Source organism: Argiope bruennichi, chromosome 3 (genome assembly GCF_947563725.1).
Source record: "Argiope bruennichi chromosome 3, qqArgBrue1.1, whole genome shotgun sequence".
NCBI lineage: Eukaryota > Metazoa > Arthropoda > Arachnida > Araneae > Araneidae > Argiope > Argiope bruennichi.
In genome coordinates this window covers 87,515,173-87,537,588 of record NC_079153.1, presented here as the reverse complement: position 1 = coordinate 87,537,588, position 22,416 = coordinate 87,515,173, and the positions used below count along the sequence as shown (strand labels likewise).

Genomic DNA, 22,416 nt, shown 5'->3' with positions numbered 1-22,416 from the left:
AGTAATTAAAATTTTTAATATCTTACACAGCTCCGTTTTCCTACTTTCTACCTTCCTATCGGACTATGCCATTGACTGATCAAGTTTCTTACTAAGAATTTTTCAAATGCATCTTGAAAAATGAAACCTTTTCTTTATCACGAAGAATAAAAAATGACATTTCCAGTTAACTACCTTTGTTCTCCTTTTACAAGAAAACAATTTCTTATATATTATAATTCCTTTATATCAGCCAGTGCTACTTTAATTTCGTGTCGGTGAGATCGTCTTTCTTATCTCCGCCCCCGACAACAACCACCCACTCTCTTTCTACGAACAATTCTCAAAGAGAATTCTATCCTAGGGAAATCGATTCTGAATTAAAACACATGCCAAGCAGATTAAAGAATCGAGGGGGTGTGCTGCCACGCGCGTTGCTCGTGGGAGTGCTGCTGCCTGTGAAAAGGGAAACAGCTGCAATTGTGTTGTCTGCACGGGCCGAGAATCGATTATCTGTCCATCTGGGCGCTCGCATTCTTCGTTCGGAATAAACTCATCGCACGTCATTGATCTCCGGCGCGACTCTTTATTACTGTGTTGAGTAAACTGGGGAACAATCGCTTTTAAATGTTGACACTGACGCCACTGGCCGAGAGGTAAATAGATGTTAATTGCGACTTGTCACCTCCTTCTTGGTTGCTTCGAATTTTAACACGTGACGGTTTTCGGCCAAGGATAGATCTAGGATTCTGAGTTATACTTGTTTTCAACGTCATTCCAGCCACTGTTCATATTAGAGTTATAATAAAAGGGTAGCCATAAAGCAGTTTTCTTTGTTGGGAGGAATTCTGCTGCTGAGACTAATGAACACGAAACGAAATCACATTTCAGATACATTCTGGTAGGCATGGTGAAACGAATTCTGGAAATGAAATTTAGTATCAAAAGTCACCGATTCGAGAGATTTCATCGCTAGCGGGATGAAAACGGATTGCAGTGAATGCACTGAAAATGGATTATACAAAATTTCATTAATATTGAGTAATGAATTATACACATGCAGAAGTGGATGCCATACGATCTGAAATTCACAGAGATTAATCTTTTATTAATCAACAGTTCAGTCTCCTGGTGCGCGTGCAGCATTTCCAAAATGCTGCTTTTCCCTGTATACTATGTTCTGTATCAATTTTTGTTTTTGTTTTGTGTCTGTGGAATTCGTGTCCCCTTGCTTTACACAGTTTGCATATGAAATGTAGCTTCATTTTGCTCATTAATTTTAGCTGCAAATGCCACTAAAGAGGCACAGAATATTTTATGGCTAACCTGTAGTTTATAAAATATACATTTTAACATCCATCTTTGACAGTTATAATCTATATATAATTGTCAAGAACCTGCCTGTAATGCTGGGGATGGAAAAGGAAGTTAAATACTTCTGCCGATGTGATATCCCAATATCCTAATTTCTATTTTGGTTCCTAACGATTCAGAGCAGTTATAATTATTTTTTTAATGTGAACGTTTGTAACTAAGCATGAATAATAATCAGTTATAGGATTATAAACTTCACGTTTTATGTATATGTTTTTGTGCTGGATTGTAGCAAAGATCAATCAGCTGAGGTCGGCAATTTTCATTATATTCACCCTTTACGGGGCAATTGGAAGTTATTTCTTTCTTTTCTACTATTCGGCATTTTTTTTTAATTTTATATTTGGCAATGCATTTTTTTCTGTTGGTTGATTTCTATTTGTTTCAATACAGTTTTAATAATTAATTTTAATTTGAATGTTCGTAAATATTATGTATGGAGAAAATAACACTCCAACTAAACGAAGGTTAGCGAAAGAGAGAATTGCACGTTGATGATTAGACAAATGTTAGGGAATTTTTTTAAAAAATCACATTTTATTTGTATTATTTTTTATGTTGGATTGTAAAAAAAAAGGTTAATGAACCGAGGTCTGCCTATTCATAATATTTTCATTCCAATTAGAAGTTATAGCTAACACATTATTTCAGCATTATTTTTATTTCGCTTTTGGCATTGCATTTTTTTCTGTTAATACAATTTTAGTAATCAGCTTTGATTTGAGTGTTCGTAAACACTATGAATATCAAAAATCTCTGTTAGGCAACAAAACTTCTATTGTTATTATAATTTTTTTATTTCTTATACTCTCTGCCAAAGTGCACAAAGTTTTCTTTTACAGTTTTTGTAAATCCGTGATAGTCATACCTGAGACAGTATTTGCAGGATAATAGCTTGTCTAGACGGGACCATCTTCTATTAGAGAATAAAAAAATGAATGTCTTGGTCTCTCCGAGGTTTAACAGAAACAAAGCTTAGACCATTCGCAAACGGTGGGAGAAACCTCAGATGGAATGAATGTATTGGTATATCTAACTTAATGAATCAATGCACTCTCGATAACGGTTTTCGTAATGCTTTTTACCCACGCGCCTCATGTAGTCAAAACAAGTACCAATAAGGGAAGGGAAATCGAATTGGTTTTATTCGATTTCTATTCCCTTATTGGTACTTGTTGTGCTGCATTGCTGAACCATGACGCTGCAAAAACAATGGTTCTCTTATATTTGGGTAGAGAGCTTATGATGTTGTGGTGTGACTGATTAAAGACTGATGTTTCAGTATCAAGAAAATGAACCATACCATTTGTTTATTAATACCGCGTGTATTGCCCGTTTTCTGATATGGAAACTATCTGCACTGTCCTGTATACGCAAATCTGCTTCCATCGAAATAAGGGTGAGATGGCAGTTGGAAGAAGGGGATGATTTTTACTTAGAATGTATAGAAACAATGTACAAATCTGAATTTAAATGAAATAATACAGTTTATAAATTATTCAAAATCGCTGTTGGGAAAAAAACGCACATAGCGGAAAATTATTTTTTTGTCTCTCTTATGTGAAGTAAAATTGCCCAAATGTGATAGACATGGATTATGAAACAAAGAGTAGCTGATTCGGCGGCTTTATCTGGATATTTGTTAATAGCTGCAACTATTAAAAAGATTATATAAATCATTTTTTATGTTTTTTTAAAATAATTTCTTTGTTCTTTAAAAATAGCATACTTAACAAATTAAAAAACTTATTTTCCATATCCAAAGCATATCTTTATTAGTTAAGTTAGTTTTCTTTCTTAAGGTCAATGGCAATTTAGGTTAACGGTATAGTAAAATTATACATAAATTACCGATTATCTGCAAAATTGAGTATAGCTGCAATTGCTGATAATTCGAAAATAACACAAATAAGTACACAGCTGATACTTTTTGTACACTTTTTATTTACAGCAAGAGATTTACATATACAAATACGACTTATTAAATAATAGATTCGGTATTTAACAGTTTGTTAATTTCGTTTTCCAAAAGTATCGGTCAATTTTGACCACGGAAGACAAGAAATAATCAAAAGTTTAACCCTTTAAAGGGCCATTTTTTTATAGTCATATTATGTTAAAATATTTTTAGGCTTGAAATTAGAATAAGAAAAGGGATTCATTTAGCTTATTAGATACATTTAATTTGATTAATTAATTAATTTGGTTAATTAATAATGAAGTGACAAATCAAGACGCATCATTTTGTGTGAGATAAAGAACTGAAGCATCTAAGTTTCTGTCTTTTTAAAAAAGTATGTCAGTACTTATGCAACCTATATAATTTCATATAAAAATTGATAAATTTGGTGGGAAGCATACTTCCCACGGTCCTAGAAAGGGTTAAAGAAGTTAAACAGTAAGTTATAATTTATACATTATCTGTACACTTTTTTACTGCTTATTAGATAAATTTAATTTGATTAATTAATTAATTTGGTTAATTAATAATGAAGTAACAAATCAAGACACATCATTTTGCGTGAGATAAAGAACTAAAGCATCTAAGTTTGTCTTTCTAAAAAAATTTGTCAGAACTAATGCCAACCTACATAAATTCATACAAAGATTGATAAATTTGGTGGGAAGCATACTTCCCACGGCCCTAGAAAAGGTTAATGTGCCGAGTAACTCTACACTCACATATATATTTCTGATCCTTATGTATTCAAAAGTAACCATATTTTTCGATTAAAATTATATTTTAATTGCTGATAATCGATATTTAGTGTCATGAAAATCCATAAAACAAAATTATTTTTAAACATTTTTTTTTTTTTCTATTTCATGCACGAAAATACATATTACGATATTTGCCGATAACGCGATCGCTTAAGTACCGTGAACATGAGTTGGCATTAAATATATATAACTCCATTTGTTAAAAATTCATTTAATTCAACTGTTTGTAAATTTGTTTTATTTAAATATTTTTTAAAACTAAAAATATTTTTGGTTTTTTTTTAGAAAAAAAAAAGCATTTAAATTTAATCATCTAGATTCTTAACTTTCATCATTAAATATATAATTTTCCGAAAACTTATCACTCTGAATATATGAATTCATCAAGCAAGAATCTGTTATCATAGATAAGGAAATTCGTAGACGTCGCTTTCATTTTATCTCTGCAGAAATCACAGTAAAAACAATTCCATACCAATCGCACGATAATTGAAACAGCTGTTTCTTTCATGCAAAACGGTCGTGTACTGGAAAAACAAGGAAATGACTTCTCTCTGTGCCGGGAGACGTCGTAAATCCGAGTTAAAGTGCCGAAATAAATATAAATCGAGTTAACTAGCAGAATGCGACATTCAATATCATTTTAAAAATATCTCGAATTATGCAATGTTATGATAATTCGTCGTAGCAACATTAAGCACGCAGATTTGTTTAATTTTAATAGAACAAGCAGATTTTTGACAAAAAGAAAATCCTTGATTGCATTTTTTCCCCGGTTTGCTACAATTTTTATTTAAATTGATGTGTTTCAAATTTGTATAAAAATTGAATTTTTTATGGATTTTATTCTTTTTTACTAATGTGATAAATTTATAAATTTCTCGCTAATTTATGTATTCCTGATGTTTCAGAACTTAATTTTAAATTAATTATTCAATTTATTATATTTTATTATGTATTTCTATTTTATTTCAGCTCGAAAAGCAACATCTAGTAGTGAATTTGAAGGAAAGCTGATTTTATATTAATGGGTTTTTGATTTCATGTTAATGTCGAATAATGAAATATCTATAAAAATTAAAATCTGACAATTAAGCATCCATTACTTTATAGAATATAGGCTTCCCCTACAATATATATATATATATATATATATATATATATATATATATATATATATATATATATATATATATATATATATATATATATATATATATATATAATAGCAGTTGCGTGGCCGAATAGAAGAAGCTTTTGAAAATTTTAAAACTTCGCTTTATTCCATCCCGGGAGGCATAATTTATGTGCAGGAATAAGTGATAAGAAATACGTCAGTCTATATCGCGACTAGGGGTTGCAATACCGGACCAAAATTTCAATACCGGTATTCGGTATTTTTTAAATCTTAATACCGGGATACCGGTTTTAATACCGGTATTAGAAATTTTAGAAAAAGAAAGAAAACACAGGTGTTTCTTTGTTTTATTTGTCAGTTTTGTTAGAGTTATAAGTTACAAAAAATAATTTGTAACTTATAGATTATAGCAATATATAATCACAAAAAAGTAAAAGAACATCTTATTTATTTAAATCAGAAAATGGTGTAAATATCACTATTTAGTCTGTGGTACTATTACAGATTTTTGAAATGTGATCTTCAAAAAAAATAATAAATAATAATAATAATGCATCAATTGAACTGTGATTAAGCCTGGAACGTAATTCTGTGCAAAAATGACAAGCTGTCGAAAACACTCTTTCGGCATCTACTCTAGCTGGTGGTACTGTTAGCAATGCGCGATATATTTTTTTCAAGTCTTTACCTCTAAATCCCTCATCTTCAAATAAGTCGATTTATCGTCGGATGGTTTTGGATATAGCTGATTTCTGTATTGTATTTTGGTTTGTTGAAATTTTTTTTATTTATCGCTAATTCTAATTTTTGTTCAAGAGACAATTCCTTTTCACTATCGACAGTAGTGACATCATAATCTTCGATAATTGAACCGAATTCTTCTAAATGTGGATAGGTTTGTGTTTAAAAAATGTTAAGAAAACTTACTCTAAACTTAATCAGATTTGAATTGGTTGTTTTCTTTTCTTCTTTTTCATTTTTAAAATCATTATAATTATGTAAATACCATAAGACATTTTCTATTTCGGTATTCCTTTCTTCTGTGTGATTTTTCAATGTAATATATAATTATTCAGATGGTGGTGTGTGCTGTTCTTTCAGTGACTGCAACATGAAATTTATTGTTGCATTAGCTATTAGTAAATTCGAATCTCTCCGACATAATGCTTCAATAGTCAGTTTTATTGGAAATAGAGCTGATATAGTTCTGGATATTAAGTCGAATTCACTATCTGGAAAAACAATTTACAATTTTAAGTCGATTATTGCTTTTTGGATTGGATTTCTCAGTTTCAAAAATCGTTCCATCTTTAGGAGTAAACTGTTCTAACATGTTTTAGAATCTAATATCATATATTCTGTTTTATTTTCAGTTAGTATATATTCTAGTAATATATCCTTTTTTATAGGGGAACGTTTAAATATCTTAACAATTTTTCGAACTTGATAAATTATAGGAAGCAATTCTTGATAGGTTAATATTTCATCCTCATTTGCAATATCTTCTTCAACAATTACATTGGCAATATCACTCTCACATTTACTCTCTTCTAAGTTGGAATCCGAAGTTTCTATATCCACAGTATTTGGAGTCTTCTGTTCTTTATTTTTTTGGTGTAATACATCTATTACTCCTAATTGAATTGCATGTGCATAGCGCAACTGCTGATTTGCACCAATCAACTTTCCAACTTTTTTCATAATTGTTGCTCCAACAGTCGTTATGGATACAATATTTTCTTTCAGGGATAATCCATGTTTCACCAATTTAGATTTAAGCAATTAATTAAGCCATTCATTAGCTAATTAATTCCGCCCGTTAAAGAGACATAAAAACAAAAACGTATACTATTTTGCTATGTCCGCGATCCCTGAACATATAGTAGAGACAATTTTAAAAATTTCTAGTAAATACCGAAAAACCGGTATTTAAATTTGTGAATACCGGTATTACAAAATTGCACAAATGGCTCAAAATATTGGTATTCGGTATCCCGGTATACCGGTATTGCAATCCCTAATCGCGACACAAGAGTAAAAGAGAGTGAAATTCTTCCTTCAATGGTTTTTGCAATGAGATTTTGATAGGGATTTCTTTGGCACGTGTAGATTTAGGATAGGAAAATTTAAGTCCCTATAAAAGAATGTACTAAGCATTTAGGATTTTTATTCCTTCAATCGGTGCGTGAGAAAATGCAGAAGCATTTTTATAGAGCGCGCGCAGCATTAATTAAGTAAAGTAAGAATTTGATCAGGAAATAACATTTTAGCATAAAGTTACTATGGGCTAAATTAAGATAAAAATTAGGAATTTAATTAGGATTTTATTTAGACTAAGAGATATCATTCATATAAATATATAATATTCAGCTCAAAGCAAAAGTAGTTAAATCTTTTGAGGTTGAAGATCATGCGAGAAAAAAATTAAGTTCTAATGAATATAAAAAGAATGCAAACTTTTAAATGTTGATTAAAAATCGAAATATTATGAATGTGTTTAAAATTTTAATTACTTATGCATTCGTTTTTACAGTTTTTTTCCTTCGAATATCCTTACTATCCTATCCTTTCTTTCGACTATCTTAAAAAAGTATTTTCTACTTAAGATAAAAGATATTTTTCCCCTTTTTAAAAAAATGTAGAAGCAATTCTTGGTGAATTTATTCTTTTAGTAACAACATTCTTAATCATTTCGGATGGGAAAAATGATGAGATGGTTCTCTGTGATCTTTTCACTTACTTATACATAAACCTTATGTAAGTGCTTCTTATGAATTCATGACGGTCCTTTACGAATTTTTGCGACAATCCATAAGTGCAGTCACATCTCACATCTTTGCCAACAAGATTTTCTGAAGGAATTGAAACTCAGCTATTTCATGCCGTTCTCTTCTCCGACGAATTTCATTCCCTGGTGATTTCTTTTTGTTTCCAAAAATTAGATTGAATCCGAGACACGACGATCTGCAACTGCTGTACGAAAGTGGTCAATGTTGGGAAAAAAAATCTACTCTTTTGTTTTGGGTTGAGAGATAAAAAGCTTCTGCTTCCAATCAATTTTTCTGACATATAGTCTATTTTAAAGCGGGCGACAAATAAAAATGATGAAAATGAAAATTTTATTTCCACCGCCATGGTCTGTAAATTTTTCACAGCCATCCCATGATGTTCATACTCTCTGTTTTCTGTTATTCATTGCTTTTAGGCGGATTTTGTATTATTATATATTTATGAGCGTGGAGAAGATGGTTTAAAATGATGCGAATCCGACTGACGCTAGAAAAATGGGAAATATAAATAATTTACTACCTTTAAAAAAATCATGAATATTTATGAATGCAGTGCCATCCCGATGAATCGGAACTTAAAGGGGGAAAATATCCATTTCTTATTTAGAATTTTCCTGTTGAGCCATGAACATTTATTATTTTTCATCTAATTGCTGTACATTATTCTGAAGTATTTTCTGTATGAAATGAATTGAAAACTCTCTCTGCAGGTTACGCTGACGTTTTTTTTTTTTCATTATTAAAATTGAAATTACATTTTTAGGATTACAGTAATTATAGTTATTTATAGCAGGGATGGACAGACTTTTCCAGGGTTACGGGCTTCTAATCTTTTTAAGGTGTTGCATTCCACCCAGTGACGTAGGTGTGGTGAGCTAAAAAATGGTCTACAATATTTGTTATGACTTAATAATAGATATTGATTATATATTTACCTACATAACACAAACATAATAATAATAGCAAGATACAAACATAATAATAACCACAAATATAATATTATCAAATGATGAATTTAATATCAAACAATTCATAATACATTAAAAAAATAATTTCACCTAAAGTTAGTTCTAGTTGTTGTTGTTGTTGCTAATTTCCATGGTCTAACTTAGTCAAACCAAATCCAAAAATCCGTTGACAAGAAGAAAGTCAAAAACGAGAAAGGGAGAAGAATAAATTTCTCCTGAATGAAGTCCTAAACAGTCTAGAATATGTTCAGCAGAGACCTGATGTTGGCAGCATTTCGGGCAAAGAGGGTAAGATTTTTCACCCTGAGAAAAGAAAAGACATTTAAGGTGACCACTGGTAAGGCGCGACAGGCAAGTGTTGGTTTTTCTATCACAAGGAAGAATTAAGGACTGGCCCGGCTTATTGGCCCTATACCAATCATGAGTAGGGGGTACCATCCAATTCCTCTTATTTAGGAATTTCGCCTGAGAGAAAAGTTCTAAGTATGTGAGCTCAGCAGAAAATGAAGTCGCTAGGCTGCTTCCTTTCTTTGCAAGCCTGTCTGCTATCCCGTTACCAAGTAGATCCACATGAGATGGGATCCATTGGAAATGAATATCATGTTGGAGTGAAATCAGCTTCAACTTCTGAAGAATAGACAAACTTGCTTTATCTCCAACATAGGTCCAATTGTTAAAGTGTTCCGTTAGTTCTAGTAATTATAGTTAGTAGAAGACTTAAACTGCATACTGTTCGCCAGTTTTGAATAACTCATTATATAACTAATAATTGCTAATCTTGCACTGCATTCTAAGAGGTAGTTTGTGAGATGAGAAAGATATGATATCTTAACTGTATTAATCGTTGAAAATGCGGATTCACATAGGTAGGTCGAGCGAAAGATCGATATTAAATGATGTGCAACTTTTTTTTTAATTACGATATCTTATTTCGTCCATTAGATTCCAAAAGTTATTATTAGGTTCCGAATTACGTGCTTTTAAATTGTCATTTTTAAGGAGAAAAACTTCATTTTCCTTAAGAGATAAAAATACAATTTATATTTTCAGTTATTTCTTCCACATCAACATTGCCAAATGGGTAATACATAAATGTAACAGTTTCTTTTAGTATGCGCGTCTTAGGTCTTAATGATGGCGGTGACCTCAAAATGTCTTGATGATTCACCAGTCGATCGTGATCGACTTAATGCCCATCCCTGATTTACAGCATACTAGTTGATATACTAGGCGTTGTTCTGGTTTAAAATCATTTTATGGACCTATTGTCATGTACCTACTTGATATTTTTAACATAAAAGCTACTTTTGCATAAAATATTATAAAATATGAAAATCATTTATCGTTTAAAATTTTTACCGTCTACTTTTGATTAAAATTGATTGAACCAGACGGTTTTCAAAAACGCGATAGCTAATTGTCTCATTAATATATGTTGTATTAGTTAGGTAAATTTTCTTCACCTAAGCTGAAAAAAAATTGCCTTCGTTTGAACAATTGACTTTAACTTAGTTTTAACCATGGTTAACTCACTACTTTAAAATTAAACCGGAAACAGAACACGGGTAGTAACACAAAGCGCAGGTAGCAAAATCAAAGTCAAGGTCTACACAAAGAACAGCACTTGTAGAAACTCTAAAGGCAAGTAGGGAGAAAGCTTTAATTAATCACTTGCGGTGAAAGACGTTCCACAGACGTCGAGATGCTTTTGTCACAGAATCGCCAACGATGTGTCACACACGTTTGTAAGCAATTGTCACAGAAGTAAAAAGATGTTCCAGACCCGTCGGCTGGGACTGTTTGCCGGAATCCAATTTACAGGAGAACGGCCTTCAGTTGAAAATTGATTCAGTTAGAAGATATACATCTTTTTCCTATTGCTATAAGGTATTGGATACTTTGGCCTTGCTGCGAGTTACAATGGACTGTTTTGGTACTCACATTTGTGTATTTCTTGCTTGAAATTGTAATAGCTCTCATAATACATCGCTATAAAGCTTATTTCGCATTCAATACTCCTGAACGAGAATTCATTCAATTCATTCACTCCAACTCTAGTGTTTACATAATTTTTCAAACAGGTTGTGGAATTTTGTCGAAGAATCCCTATTTTTGTAGTGATAAAACTAAAATCTTTTTATTTTTCAGTTCCTTTATTTTTGTCGCAGAGATTGGTTCTTATCAATCTGGCATCTATTAAGAATCTTTTAATATTTATTATAATTTTGAAAATCTCTTCTTTTATATGAAATCATTTGTCTAAGAAAACAATATTAGATTCTTTACAAAACAATTCAATATGTATATATTTTATATTGTGCATGCCACAATTTTTTTTCTTTTGAGTTGCGGAGTGATTGATATGATCTCCTGTCTATCATGGCTATGTAATTCAAATTGTAGAATCTTACTTGATAATGAAAACTCCTCATAGCATAAAGGCTCGGATTAAACATCTGGGACTTGACGTTAAAATTGACCAATGTTCTTGGAACTGCCTGAAGTATTCCCTCTTTTGGTTCATCGATAAATACTCTCTTCCCAATCTGCAGTCGACATTTCATAAATCTTAAGGAAATGTACTTTTTAGTCGGGAAGCATTAAAATAAATTGAGGACTGAAATAATCTTTTATCTTGTTTTTCATACTTAACCCTGCAGTGCATGACTTTATATATATTTTTTATTTAAAAAAATGTTTTGAGTAGCTGCATATAATTAAACAATATCCCCGTGACACAAATCATATTATAACAATTCTGAAATTAAAAAAGAAATCCCTTTTTACCAATATCTTTTTACGAAGCAAAAAATAGTATTTTGATTGTATTTTAATGGTCGAACTATTCATATAATGGCCGTCCTGGTATTTTTCCAATTTCCCAGTTTAAATCTACTTCCAATACCGCTGTTATAATCTATCGGTCATTTCTACAAATTTTTATCAAAAAGCATTTAAATAAGGATTCCCAAACATTCATTGTTAGCCTTTGGAATAATCTTGTGAAATATATAAATGGAAATAAAATCATGTTGCCAAAACGGCTACTCGGTGCATTGAAGGGCTAAAAGAATGTCGGCTTTACATGTTATTAAAAACCATAAAGATTTCATGCGCCGATATTCATCCGTAAACTTCGTTTATGATATTCTTATGTAGGCATCACCTTGCATTTATTTATTTAGATATTTTTTGGCATTTTCTTCTAACAAATTATTTACAAATTACATTGATTCGCTAAAACGGGCATGTGAAATTTATTGTATTCATCTTGACTTTTAAATTCCCTGTAGATTTGTTTTGTACATTCACGAGTTTTCTGATACGGAGTTTTCACTTTTCCCGTTATACGGAAACATGTCGTAACAGCTGTCGGTGTGCTGCAAGGGAAGAAAGTGCCGATTTCGAACATCCTCGTACTTCTCTCTTCCCATCTTTCGAATCTTTTTTTTAAATGGGAAAGGAAGTTATCACAGTAAAAGTTTTAAAAAAAAAAAAAAAAATCCATGACCTGAAGCCAAACTTCGCGCGCACATTTTTTTTTTAATCGATATTTCTCTTGTTATTTAGATATACATCAAACGTCTGAAAAATAACCAACATAATTAATATTCAAGAGCGCTTTGTCATATTTATTCATGATTTTAACTCTTCATCAAATTCGAGCATTTTTCATTGAAAATATTAATTTAGCACTACATCATTTATCCTTGTATTCTTTAGTTTATCTTTGTGTACTTAGTTCCTGTATCGATTGGTGCTCATGGGACTATCTCAAAATCTCAGCACCAATTTAAAGTATGTTATTTCAGGACGTAAAAGACGTTCAGTCTGGTGTTCAAGGGCAGGCACTCTCGCATTTGTTAAGTGACATCGCGATAATGAATTAATTAGAATGCTGCCAATATTTTTGATTAACATTTTTCATTGAAAATATTAATTTAGCACTACATCATTTATCCTTGTATTCTTTAGTTTATCTTTGTGTACTTAGTTCCTGTATCGATTGGTGCTCATGGGACTATCTCAAAATCTCAGCACCAATTTAAAGTATGTTATTTTAGGACGTAAAAGACGTTCAGTCTGGTGTTCAAGGGCGGGCACTCTCTCATTTGTTAAGTGACATCGCGATAATGAATGAATTAGAATGCTGCCAATATTTTTGATTTTATCATCTGACTTTAGCTCCTTTTCTTTGTCTAAACGATGAGTCTGAGATTCTTTTTAATACGTCACGCTTATATTGTGTGATCGAATTCATCTCTTTCATCATTAAACAAATCTAATTTAGTCCCTTACGATTATTACTCGTGCATCGGATTATCGTAATTTTAAAATTATGATTTAAAATTAAGACACGCACGGACATTATAATTCAATACAAAAATAACCGATAATTCATAGACACTTAGATTAGGACGTCAACATGATTCAAGAGGAGCAAGTCTTATCTTATTAGACAATCGAGAAAATAACACAATTCTGAAGTTAAAAACTAACTGAACAACGTTGATCATAAAACGTAATTCCATTAAATCCAAGATAAATGTGTGTGCGCGTTTTTTGTAGCTTTATCCACGTTTTTTTTTTTAAATAAATGTTACTTTTAGATCGAATTTCAAATTTTTCTTAGTTGAATTTTGGTGACATTTTGTATGACCCATTTATTATATCACAACAACAGTGGAATTTTCTTCCTTCAACTTTTATATATTTTACTTCTCCTAAATATATATAGTACGGTATTGTGAGCGACAGAATGCCTTCCTTAACCTCGACTTTCATGAAGCCATTTTTTACATTGTAATAATATGATGTTAGATGAATACAGACGCTTTCCTTCCCACCAATTAAAATTTGATAATCCAAAAATAATTCAAAATTTGACATTGATTTTCAGTTTTGACTACAAAGCTCAGTTCCATAACAGATTTTAATTCTCTTCGTCATTCTGTTTTTCTACTAACGCGTTACGCGTGAATATACGATGCAAGGAATAACACCCCTCCCCATGATAAATTTGGTAAAAAAAAATTACATACATTTAAAATTCTGATGATAAATCTGTTTACCAAATTTCATCCATATAGTTCTATGCATTTGTGAATTATCGGGTTCACATACATATGAACAAACAGACTGTCCTTCGGTGGATTTCAACATAGAAATTTTGAAATTTGATATCAGTTTGATCTCCGCCATTCTGTGTTTCAATTAACGTGTTTCACGTGAATATACGAAACAAGAAACGACGCCCCCCGCCCTATGAACAAAGAGGCTGTCCTTAGATGGATTTCATTGAAATATATATTGTGTCATCATATTCATATCTAATTTTCAAATTTGTTTTGAATATGAATCCATATTTCATTCATCTATACCAAAGCGTTTCTCAGTTTTTGTGTTTATTGACAGACAGACGGACACAATTCCAAAAATGTATTTTTCAGATTTAAGGGAGATGTAAATGATTATTTCTTTGAAACATGGAAATGCCAGAATTTCAAAATCGAATTTTTTGACTTTACAATACTTTTGTATACATTGTAAGAATAAATAAATAATAAAACATTGTAAGTTATTAGAGAATCATTTCTTTTTTATTTTTTGAACTTTATGATATTTATATTTATTTATTTATTTATTTGCCGGAAGTATGAATATATTTCAATATTTTTAGTAAAAAAAACGTAAATGCATATTTAATATTCTGCCATCTTACATTATGTGTAGCTTTCGATATTAAATGTCATTCATTTTCTATTGGAACTTAGTTCGGCTTCCTACATCCCACGTCTTTTCGAATTTTTATTTTTTGCCCGAATTTGGTTTGGCTTCCTAAATTTAATAACTTTTGGAATAATAATATATACTTAGTATGGCTTCCCAAGTTTCATAGCTCTTTTAATATTAATCTAAATTGTTTTTTTTTTTTTTTTAGAATTTGGTGTGGCTTCCTAAATCTCATCATGAGGAAATAATCTCTGTGATATGTCCAATTTTAGAACTGACCACCCCGACGCCTGAAGTCTGTGACTTTCTAACAAAGGTAGGTATTGCTAAAGATTTTTTAAAATCATTGTTTGAAAGAGTATATTCATAAAAGAAGCTTAACTTACTTCTTATCTGGATGGCCTGTGAAAACGTAGAAGTTGAGGATTAGAAAGAAAGAAGACATATATTTAAAAAAAAGAGAGAAAAAAAATTATTTAATAAAAGATTTTCACTTTAAAATATCTTATAACAGTCTTTAAATTGTGATGTCTGGTTCAAAAAGACTTCCTGACATGGTTTCTTTTTACCTCTTTATCAAATGTTTGTTCTTATTGAGATATTATTTTTCATCTATCGGCTTTTAATCTTGGTATTAAACGCAGTCATATGATATTTTGATCATTTGATTGCAGAAAAAAAAATCATGCAATTCGTATTGAAATTAAGATACTTTAATTTTATCATTAGATTTAACTATAAACGTTAAAGATTGTGTTCAAACTATGTTGTTAACTGCCTTAAAATAATAATACGAATTAATTAGCTAAGTAATAATTTATAAACTAAATTAATAATACTAGATTTGATTCGATAAAATTAAATTTGAAAATCTGTACCAAACAATGGTGCCACTCTCGTTTGCTCCAAAATGAACGGCACTGCAAAAAAAAAAAAAAAAAAAAAAAAAAAAAAAAGATTATTATTTTGAGATACTATTTTAAAAAGAAAAAAAAACTTTCTCTTTGAGTTGTCCAATTCTTTTATTATTATTATTGTTTATTAATAAACTAAATTAAATTTTAAAAAAATTATCGAAATATATATGAGTTGCCTAAAGTGTTTTCAATAGTGATAATCTGATTTGAATTGAAGAAAATCACCGTCTAATATTATATATATATATATCATATTTTATGTAAAGCAGAATGCAGTTTCGAAGACAGTGAAGAAACTTTTGATTTCGTGACGTCATTTTATTTCATCTTGGACAAGCAGGCATTATTTACAAGCGGGAGCGACGAGCAACGCACACAACACAGAAAGGAATGAAGGAAAAGCTCTTGAACATTTTATCCCTGGTCTTATATAACCTGAGATTTTGATAGGGAAAATATTTCTTTACAGTGCTAATATATTAAGATTTCGATAGGGATTTTTGCTACACGCTGCGACGAGATAATGGAAACACAGGGATCTTTTAAAAAAGAATTTTTCTCGTCAGCGGTATTTTGTTCCTTAATTCGGGAGTGTGAGAAAGTTAGGCTTTTAGCCGATTCAGCAATTTTACAAAGCTCCTCTTGAATTAATTAAGTAGAGACAGTGAAATTGGATCAGGAAATAAGAGAATATTTTAGAATGAAGTTACTATGGACTAAATTAAGATAAAACCTTGGTAATTAATTAAATTGAAATTAGAGTTTAAAATATTATTACACACACACACACACTTATATATATATATTTCCCAAAGTTTTTTTTATTATGATATTATAATTAAGTAAACGAGGTATTGTGATAATATGAATTGAATTTAATCGACGTATTTTTTTCAATGAGTAATTTTTAACAAAAGAAAACGATTATGTTATGAACAAATTCAATTAAATCAGCGAAGCATGGGAGCAAAGCGAAAACTGCAAAATTGTTGAAAGAGAGAAGAAGTGGGGGGGGGGGGGTACGAGAAGAAAAATATCAAGGATGCGAATTTAATCTTGGATACAAATTGAACTTGAATTGCAAAGAAGCCAGAAAAATCAGGAGGGCTGCAAAACTCGCGACATTTTGCACTTCATTCTGTTTCTTACAAATGCGAAAGCGAACGAATTTTGATATTTTCCATGGCAATACACTTGAATATCGCATACATGTTGATTTATTTTCTGCGTTATTTTTTAATTTATATTATTTAACTTTCGTTTTCCATCGAATTTTCAAGGTGGAAAAAAAAATTAAAGACCGAAAACGAACGAGTAAGCTTTTATAATCAATTTTATCGGATGAGGGTGGAAAACTGCAGCTCTGCAATTCTAATGGACGAGCCGCCATTGATTTCAACCCATGCAATTTATGTCTGTCGGAGTAAAGGCAATTTATAGTTAATGAAATGAAGGTGATTGAATAAATAAAATAACCATTTTTAAATTAAAAAGAATCGTACGGGGACGAAAAATTACAATATCCAGCGGCCTATTTCCGGTTAGGCAAACTAGGCAGTTGTTCTAGGCCGTTGGAAATGGAGGGCGCATTCAAACCAACCAAAACATGTTATTAAACTAGTTGTCAAATTACTGAATGTGTAAGAAATACAAATTTTTTCAACTCCAAACATTAGGTCTATAGTGTGTGTACATATTGAATAATAAAAATTATTAATTAAAGTTTAGGTAATTATTTTATAGCATATTTAAATATTAATTATTAATTTGTTATGTTATATTCCACTTGATAGATCTTGCAAAATAATAATTTTTCGTGGTATTTGTTTGAAACTTATTATTTCGTAATAATCTTTTATGGTGATTAAATTACTTAGATTTATAATTAAGGTAATCCTTAACAAATTGTAATGCTAAATTTTCAAGAATTTGATGTTTTAACTTCTTTTATTATTGTATTCATATTAAAAATATACACTCTTTCACAAAGTTATTTGGATAAAAAAAATTAATTAAAATAATAAAACTAACTAAAAAAATTAAATTAAATGAATAAAATATATCATTAACGTCTTGTTAATGTATTGAAATGGTTGACCAATCAATTCATTAGTTATTAAGAAAAGGATTTCATAATGCGTATTGCCTAAGGCCGCAAAATATTTTAATTCGATATTGATATACTGAAGTTCTTCTTAGTGCAGTTATGTAGCTAAAAATAATGTATAGCTATTAAATATCAGTGTCTTTACACCGATATTTGATATGCGTAACTCCAATTCACAAGTTGTAATCGATCGTCCTCCAGTTGTTGCGAAACTTGTCTGGAATGTTCTATTAAAGTTCTTATTTCTGTCGCTTTTCTGAGATCTAATGACGTACATCTCCTTTTTTTTTTTTTTTTTTTTTGACTTACATTTAATGGCTTATGAGCAAAAATATCCCACCTAGTTAAACGATGAGGAAACCGCTGTTTGTTGAATATAAAAGGCGAAAATTGATATATCTTATAGATCTTAAAATATTCACTGAATTCTTCAAAAAAATATCATTACGGCAACTCATTTAAATATCTATTTGCATCTATTTAAAGCGCAGGATCTTTTTAAATTCTAAAAGCTGGGGCAATTTTTCTTTATAATTTGCATAAAATCATGACGCCTCGCTGAATATATAAAGAAGATTTGGGTCTATTGAGCAAGCGTGGGGCTTCTCTGCCCCAAAGAGTTTCCTATTTCTTTTGATTGAATGGCGTTCTAAATTAGGGGCTATTTTCTTACGGTCTTTTTCTTCTGGATGCCTCCGCCTTTAACGAGGTCAGGATTTTCATTGATGCCTGCCTCGCAACAATGGAGGGTGATTACCAAAGAGGTTGGTCAAATATCGATCGACGAGCTTTAGAAGCATCGCGATTCCTCTATTTCTAATTAGTTATCAAAGAGTGATGTGAAACTTGAGATGAAGGTGATCTTTTATTTTACCAATTAGTAGATGGGTAATTTGAACCACATCTTACCAATCTTTCATCGGTTTTGTTGTTAGTTAAGATGGCTGCATTTTATGCATGTATTTTTGATGAAACTGCTTAATAATGAAAAGTTGTTTATTAAGGCTTCAAAGGATCATATTGTATTTCCAATTATTTTAAGTGCTTAAAGGAACTATGATTTTAAATATAGCAGATTTTCTTTAATAGAATGTGGAATTGATAATGTAAATCTTTTTCATTTCTTGCCACTCGAAATTTGTTTTTCGAATAAATGTTTTAACCCTTTAAAGGGCCATTTTTTTCTAGTCATATTATGTTAAAATATTTTTAGGCTTGAAATTAGTATAAGAAAAGGGATCCATTTAGCTTATTAGATAAATTTAATTTGATTAATTAATTAATTTGGTTAATTAATAATTAAGTAACAAATCAAGACACATCATTTTGTGTAAGATAAAGAACTGAAGCATCTAAGTTACTGTCTTTTTAAAAAAATGTGTCAGAACTTATGCCAACCTACATAATTTCATACAAATTTTGATCAACTTGGTGGGAAGCATACTTCCCACGGCCCTAGAAAGGGTTAATCAAATTGTTTTTTAAGTTTTCTCCATTCTGAATTATAACGAAGTGATAAATGAATATATTCTAGTAGTAATATTTTAAAATTAATACTTAAAATTAACCATAATGTAACCATATGTTTTTGAATCGCGCCAAGGAAGTTACGTTTATCCGCCAATACTGAACTCTTTTTAATATCTAGTTGTGATTTAGTGATTAAGTAATTCATCCACATCAGTGTTTTATTGACATCACGCTAAACTTTGGAGTAATTGAAATATGATTTCTATTTCCTCGACGCAAGAGGGTTAAAGGTATAATCTAATTAAAACGTAAATTTGTGATTTTTTTTTTGATTGATGAATGCATGTATGTTTTTACGATTTGGAACATCTTTCTAATCATATGTGTGTCAAATTAAAAATGAATATCTTTTTGTAATGTTTTATATTTCGTTACTTATAATGCATTAATGTTTATTTTCTTAGTATTGTCGGGAAAATCCACGATCTCGCATAGTGTTAGAATTGTTCATTCCCATTGTACAAAGAATACTCAAGCACAATATGGTAAGCTATTATAATTTGTCTGAATTTTGATAGTGTCGTTTTTATCATTATTATTTATAACAATTAAAATATTATTTTGAATTTATATAACATAAAAACTATTACATTTTTTTTTTTTTTTTTTTTTTTTTTGAAAAAAGGATTTTGGAAAATTTCCGAAAACTAGAGTTTTTGTCCAAGAATATATCCAGGCACTCAGCTATCAAAATGATGGAAAGGCAGTTTTAGAAAAATTCATCAACAGGTGAGAGTGATTAAAGTTTTCTGTAATCTTGTTATTTGCTTCAAAATAATATTCTGTTAACGAGTATTATTACGAGAAAATTTAAAATCCATCCATGAGTTGTAGATAAAAAAACTCTTAACAGGCTCAGTAAAAAATAATGATGCTTTATTCTACACAAAAGCATGAAACACAGGTAACGAAATACTAATGGAGCGTACACAAGAATAGCACTTGCAATAAATGCAAGAATTCAAGCAATGAATAGATAATAAGTAACCGTAACTGCATAAAGAGATAAGAAAGAAGCTCAAATCTGTGTGCTGCAGATCAATATTTCAAACAGAGACTTCGCTCAATTACTCACGTCTCTCGACTCGACTCACTCCAATTGTCGATCATTTTTATAGCTCCCATGACAAGGCATCGAATATTCTAGAACAAATGATAGAAATCGAGTTCTAACGGAATTATCGCTAAAAATGTCGAATATTTGCCTCTGAATTCATCGTCATGACCGGAGGTCATTTACTCCCTATCCATCTGTAAAACTAACTTCCTTACTAGAAGACGTATTATGCAGGGAAGCAATGTTTCGAATTCGTGGTAATATTTTCCTGGCCTCGAACAACCCTTTGAGAAAAATTTGCATATTAAAAGTTACTAGACAAATTCTGAAATTCTATGCAAGTTTATGAGGAAGCAGTTGTGTTTAAGAAAAAAACGAGATGAAATAAAAAAAAATGGGGGGGGGGGGGGGAGAGCTTAATTTAAATATGCGAAGAGCAGAGTAGTAGGCAACTATGCCATCAATAAAGACAATTATTGTTGCTTGGAATTATTGCATTAAGAAGGCACATTCATACATTGAAGTGCTACTGTATAGTTATAAATCGTGTTTTAATAGTTATTGTTAGCATTTGTAGGTTCTCTGTATATTATTTGAACCTTAGTGGATATGAGATGCCAGGAAGCACGTTTATAGGGAATTTCAAGATGTATGGGATATCGTCTTTCGTTGAAGAAACTCTAAACTTGTCGAAATTTCTTATTTTCATAATTCCTGTATTTTCTAAGATGCTTTGTCACCAAATGCAATAAATATTTCTTCAGTTCTGCTTGATTTGCGAGTTTCTTAGACCACAAGGTTTGCAGCTCATGTTTTCCTAGTCAGCAAACTGTAAATCTTGCTTTGCAGCTAGAATGCGAGCATTGATGAAAAGCAGTATAGTCTTGAAAAGGGACTTCATAATGTAAAGAAAAATAAATTACAAAATTTGTCGAAATCAACTTATTATTTTATAAGAAAAAATGGCATTCATTACTGTGTGCACTATAGGAATATACATTTGTTTTAGCCAGTCTTGGTCCAGTGAAATATTTTCGTGCAGGTTGCAGCAGTGAAGAATAAAAATGTTAATGGCAATGCATGAAAAATTGCAATTTCATAGAATGCCAAGTATTTCAGGCAAAATATTCCTTTATTAGAAATACTTGAATTTGTTATATACTTTTCCCAGATATTGTATGCAATATACCTCGATATTTTGTAAAATGAAAAATAATATAAAGGCCAAGCATGAAAAGAAATGAATTCGAAACGTATTGGCGATTATTTTATGCTGTTCGTTTTTCATTTGACATTCTGTAGAATGTCTGAGAAATGTGTGAAACATTAATCGTTTCATTTATTGCTTAAAAATGTTTAGCCAATTTGTATAATGGCGGCTTTCAAACATTACTTGTAATAAAAATAATCTATCTAAAAATGTGAGATTCTATTACATGAATTTTATTTATTTAAACTTTGAAAAACGTCTTTTTATCAAATTCATGGCTTATATTTTTATTAGATATCATGTGTCATAATTTTGTTTACCGAACTTATTACTTTATTAATTTTTTATAACTAATGCTGTCATGCTTTTATTGATTCAACATATAATAGCTGGTTTTAATCGATTTTTTTTGTTTTGTTTTTGTTTCCTAGCATTCACGGGGTGTCAAGTGGTTGTCCTCATCCCCGGGTACTTCCGAATCTGGTATCTGTGTGTTTGGCAGCTGTCTACGCACTCTACGAGGAAAAGAGGAAGTAAGTTCCGGTTCCGTTGTATTTATCTTGATCTTAACTAAGACTTACATATGTCCGCTCAGCTGGAATCGACATTCATCTTAACGTCCATTTCCTAATTGATACCGAGGAAATGAAGCAATGGGTGGGCTTTTAACCTCTTTTTGTTAAATCAGGGTCGGGGTTGTTCATTTATATATTGTAGATGGTTTCTTTTTATTTTCTGTGGAAGTGTTTGATGATTTTTATTATCATAAGTTTTTTTAAGTTCTTTTAACCCTTTAATAGGCCATTTTTTTCTAGTCATGATATATTAAAATATCTTTAGGATTGAGATTGACTTAAGAAAAGTGATTCGTTTAGCTTATTAGATAAATTTAA

The 22,416-nt window shown here is 30.7% G+C and overlaps 1 protein-coding gene across 1 annotated transcript in view; it reads left to right on the top strand.

Moving 5' to 3' along the window:
• Positions 1-22,416, top strand: part of LOC129963108 (C-Maf-inducing protein-like) — a 184,915-nt gene that overhangs the window by 137,011 nt on the left and 25,488 nt on the right. Inside the window, exons 6-9 of the mRNA XM_056077182.1 lie at positions 14,911-15,018; positions 19,661-19,741; positions 19,882-19,985; positions 21,955-22,056. Of these exons, the coding sequence (XP_055933157.1) occupies positions 14,911-15,018; positions 19,661-19,741; positions 19,882-19,985; positions 21,955-22,056 (395 nt within the window). The remainder of the gene's footprint in view (positions 1-14,910; positions 15,019-19,660; positions 19,742-19,881; positions 19,986-21,954; positions 22,057-22,416) is intronic.